A 4,693-nucleotide genomic window follows, 5' to 3' on the forward strand; every position below is an offset into this window, starting at 1 on the left:
TCGTTTTATTGAATTTGGCAGTACGACCAACCGGCCACACAACCGCAGACCATGTGCAATGCGTAATGTGGGCGAGTGGTTTGCTTATGTCAACCTTGTAAACAGAGTGCCACGTGTTTGTGGTATGGGCAGGCACAACCTATGGACAACAAATGCAATTATATTTTATCTATGGCAATTTGAATCCACGGAGATACCGTGACGAGATCCTGAGGCCACCATCACCTCATGTTTCAGCATGATAATCATCAAGGAAAAGGGTGGCTACTGTGAAGAATCACAAAATTAACATATATTTAGATTTAACACTTTTTTGGTTCCTACATTATTTCATGTGTTATTTCATAGTTTTGATGTCTCACTATTATTCTACAATGTAGAAAATAGTAAAAATAAACACCCTTGAATGATTAGATGTGTCCAAACTTTTGACTGGTACTGTGTATGTTTGTGTGTGTGCGTGTTTACCATTGCCCAGGCTCTTGAGGGCTCTTCAGGGCTGATGAGCCTGGTCCTCCTCTGTGTTGAGTTGAGGCTGAGGAGCTGTCTGTCTGCGCATTCCTCTCCTCTCCTCGCTGTTTCCTTCCCTGCTAATTACTAATACAGATGCACCCGTGCCTTGTTTATCACTCAAAATACAGAAAGTGCTTCTATGCAGCTTGGCATGAAATAGAATCTGTATTATTACGGGATAAAATTGTAATGTCTACACAACACAATACATGACTCCTGGATTCTATTCATGTATATCAGTGTTTCCTGCAGTCAGCAGATGAGACTACTTTTTCAGTCTTTAGCACATGGTCATCCATTACAATGGAAAGATGTACACAATCAAACCACAGTTGGGGAAACCCTAGCTCAATCTTTACCAAATCACACATAGGACCTATCGTATTTAGCATTTTCACCACAGTATGTGTAAATATTGTAGTCTGGAGGAGCTTATAGGGCATGTAAGGAGGTCACATAAAGATTCGCAACAGCCTCCTACATTTTCTGGATTTATCAATAATCCATGAAATATAACAGAGCTCTAAGTTTTTCTTGCAATTGGCACTTTAAGAGGCTAACACTGTTACTGTACATCCCTGCTAGGGACTGATAGTCAGCAGAGGGAGCAGACAGCACTGCAGATCTTTACTTTACTTTCAGTTGTGCTTTCATCAGCCTGCATGACCTTTGACGTCTGAGAATTCTTCCCAGTTTCTGACATGAGAATGCTCTTTAGAGGGCCTTTTCTCACCCCTGTGAGGGGCGAGTGCATTAGGCAGCCCTGTCAGACTTTATTCAGAGAGGAACAAGGGGGAGAATATAACATGTCACATAGAGGTCACACGGTTGAACTTAATATCAGTCATGATTGATAAAGCATAGGCTGTGACCCTGGGATATCAACGCTGGTGATTACTCAACGTTGGATTTTGTGTTTGGTGCTCAACCTAACAGAACCTTCTGCAGTACCACAAGAGAACTAGATACAGCAAACCAGGAAGACTGAAACCTACCATAACCTTCAATAAAGCACCACAAGACACAGGAAACCAGAACGACACCGCATGTAGACTGTATCACAAGGGCATAGAAAACGGATATGGAGATTTGCAGGTCGGATATGTGTGTGTGTGTGTGTGTGTGTGTGTGTGTGTGTGTGTGTGTGTGTGTGTGTGTGTGTGTGTGTGTGTGTGTGTGTGTGTGTGTGTGTGTGTACACGTGGTAGCGTAGTCGTGAGGTGTGGAAATATAGTAAAAGAGAGGACCCTTTGTGTATACAAGTTGAGAGACACAGCTGGGAGTTTCAACATAGTACCAGATTTATCCAATTCTCACCTGACCTGTGTTTTCATTCAACATAATTTCTATGAATTCTCCCAGTTCCTGGGCTCCATACAGGGACAATGGTTGTCACAGAACACTGAATAAAACTGCTCGACCCACACAGGTGTCTTTGCTTCTAGTCCAGACCACAGCAACTACAGGATAGCAAAAGTCAACATCATTGGGGAGGAAACCTGTTTATTCACAGTTTGGTACATCTATGATATACAAGTAAGCTTGAACAAGTAATGGTGAACTACTATACAGGTGCCTCCCTTTTCCAACTATTCTTGCAGATGTATGAGGTAAAACTATACGCCATAATACACTGACACTATATCATAAACATTAAATGTTACTTGACAGAATCACTTGTAAAGATCATTTTGAGTTATGTACAGTATGCTGTGGGAGATAACTATGACAAACATGCAGAGTGACAATCTAGATAATCAGCATACACACTCACAGGTGAGGCAGAATATGAGTGCTTTACAGCTGACAACTTGAGAGGAAGAGAGAATGTGACAGAAAGAGAGAAACAGAGAGGCATATACAGAGACCTCCGTGCCACCCTTGTTCGCTCATCATCCATTGGCCATAATCTCATTTGAGGGATTGGTAGTGTGCGCCTTCAGGGGAGCTGGAGGACATTAAAACAAGCATCAAAACAACACTGGCCTCAGGTAGGACTCTGAGTACTATGGTGCTATATACTTTTCACAGAACGCTTAGAGAGAGTGTAGCTAACTGAATTACTAAGAGGTGAGAACCCGGGAGAGGGTCAGGGAGAGGAGCATTAGGGAGATGGGTGTGGAGGCAAACCTGAAGTGAAATCAACAGCAGTACCACCTTTAACCTCTCGCAACATCACCTTATCCTGAGCCCTGTCCTCTCTGAGTGTGGAGAGTGAGTGTCTCATCTTTTAGAAGGAGTTGTCAGCGTTGGTCTGTGGCCCTTCCTGCTCCTCTCTGATTGGCTGCTCAGACACCATGCTGAGACAGGTGTTAGTGTTGTGCTGTAATGCATGCTGGGAGAGCAGACTGCTCTGGCAGCCCCGCCCTGTCAGGGGTCTCAGGTAGTCGCGGAGGCGCAAGCGCACCTTGCTGTGCAGCGAGGCGTAGATGAAGGGGTTGTAGCAGGCAGAGCTCATGGCCAGCAGGTGGCAGCACACCTGCAGCAGGTTGACGTGGCGTTTGCCCACCAGAAGGAAGTCCTGGTCCAGGTCCAGTAGCAGATTGAGTACCTGCAAGGGCAGCCAGCAGAAGGCGAAGGAGAGCACAGACAGTACCAGCAAAGAGAAGGTCTTCCTCTTTGTCCTGTTCCAGCGATGCAGGCTGTGGGAGGGCGCCCCAGGGAGACAGCGCTGACGGAGCCGGGCTGTAATGCCGCAGTAGGCCACACTGACCGACAGCAGGGGAAGCAGGTAGGATGTGAGCAGGATGAAGCAGGAGTAGAGCAGCCTCAGGTGGTCTGAGTCTGGCCAGAACTCCTCACACACCACCAGCTCCAACCCACTGGGACGCAGGTCCAAGTAGCGGGTGTGGAGGGAAGGAGGAGTTGCCAGAAGCAGGGACAGAAGCCACATCCCCACCGCCAGCGCCCCACACCCCCTCAGGGAGATCCTCCTCCTCACAGGGTGAACCACCACCACATAGCGGTCCACAGCGATGGCCGTGAGGGACAGCACAGAGACAAAGACGGTGGAGGTCTGCAGCAGGGGGACCAGGTGGCAGAGCGGCCGGCCAAACAGCCAGCCCTCGGACTCGAAGGCGTAGGAGGCGGTCAGAGGGACACAGCTCAGACACATGAGCAGGTCGCCTGCAGCCAGGTTCCCTATGAAGAAGTTGGTGGCGTTGTGGAGTTTCTTGTCAGCCAGGATGCATGCTAGTAGGAGGGAGTTGCCCACGCAGGCCACGGCCACCAGGAGGCAGTAGAGTGGGATGAACAGAGGGCGGTAGCTCAGCAGTAACTGCAGACCTGAGAACAACTCTACTGGGTCACTGCGGTTCAGAGGAGGTACTGCCAGGCTGGCATTGGAGGATTCCCCCACAGACTTCTCCAACAGTGGCTCCATCTCTAACCAGAACTGGTAAATAGAATGGAGATACACACAGCTGTGTGTGAGTGTTTTCAGCCAATCACTGATTTACAATTTGAGAGTTTTTGTTGCAGTACAATAATAAAAAACTAAAGGAGGGATGAAGCTTTCTGAAATAAAAAAACAGAAATATGCATGTAAAGAAATAGAGCAAAGAGCACTATGTATTTTCCTCAATGAGACTACAGTAACTGTTTGATGATTTTTATGGAAATCCTACTATTCAGCATAAAATAATTTCCTAGGAAAGTGATACAACAATACTGGATAAAAACAGCAGTACACAGTTCCATTACTCAAGTGCAATATGGGCAAACGCCAATCTCTTTAACATAGTCATTTGAATTCCTGTTGATTATCCCAGGTAGAGCAACAGCTGTGTCCAATCAAACATACAACAGAACTGCTGGTATTTTAGTTTGATAATCTGGGATTATATAGCTGGTGGAACTGTCCACTGGCTATTTCTGATAATTATTATTTTAACTGATAAATAGACTTTAAATACATTCCCAATCTATGCCGTTTTCTATTCCAGTGACTGGAATTCTGTTCTATTCTGTTCCATCTATCATTATCTCTATAAAACAAAACACATTTTTGTAGAGACAATAAGAAGTTTAGAGTATTTGCAGTAAATGAGAGTGTACAGTACCTGTGCAGAGGTTTGCGATCCTGTAGTGTAGAGATGAGTGTTCTGTGTTCTCCTCTCTCAGCTCTCTCCTTGATGGCTCCTCTCTGTCTGTCTGTTTCTGTCTGTCTGCTGTTTGCCTGC

General features: G+C 45.9%; 1 protein-coding gene across 1 annotated transcript; it reads right to left on the reverse strand.

The window, feature by feature from the left end:
• Positions 1-2,076: 2,076 nt before the first annotated feature.
• On the reverse strand, positions 2,077-4,110 carry LOC123998563 (prolactin-releasing peptide receptor-like). The gene has a single exon (XM_046303528.1). The coding sequence runs from the start codon at positions 3,892-3,894 to the stop codon at positions 2,743-2,745; it is 1,152 nt and encodes a 383-aa protein (XP_046159484.1). The 5' UTR covers positions 3,895-4,110; the 3' UTR covers positions 2,077-2,742.
• Positions 4,111-4,693: the final 583 nt, after the last annotated feature.

Source organism: Oncorhynchus gorbuscha, linkage group LG16, assembly GCF_021184085.1.
Source record: "Oncorhynchus gorbuscha isolate QuinsamMale2020 ecotype Even-year linkage group LG16, OgorEven_v1.0, whole genome shotgun sequence".
Classification (NCBI taxonomy): Eukaryota; Metazoa; Chordata; class Actinopteri; order Salmoniformes; family Salmonidae; genus Oncorhynchus; species Oncorhynchus gorbuscha.

What these genes read in the sequence shown, in the direction of transcription:
- LOC123998563 (XM_046303528.1), bottom strand. Translation starts at nt 3,894, where the DNA reads ATGGAGCCACTGTTGGAGAAGTCTGTGGGGGAATCCTCCAATGCCAGC.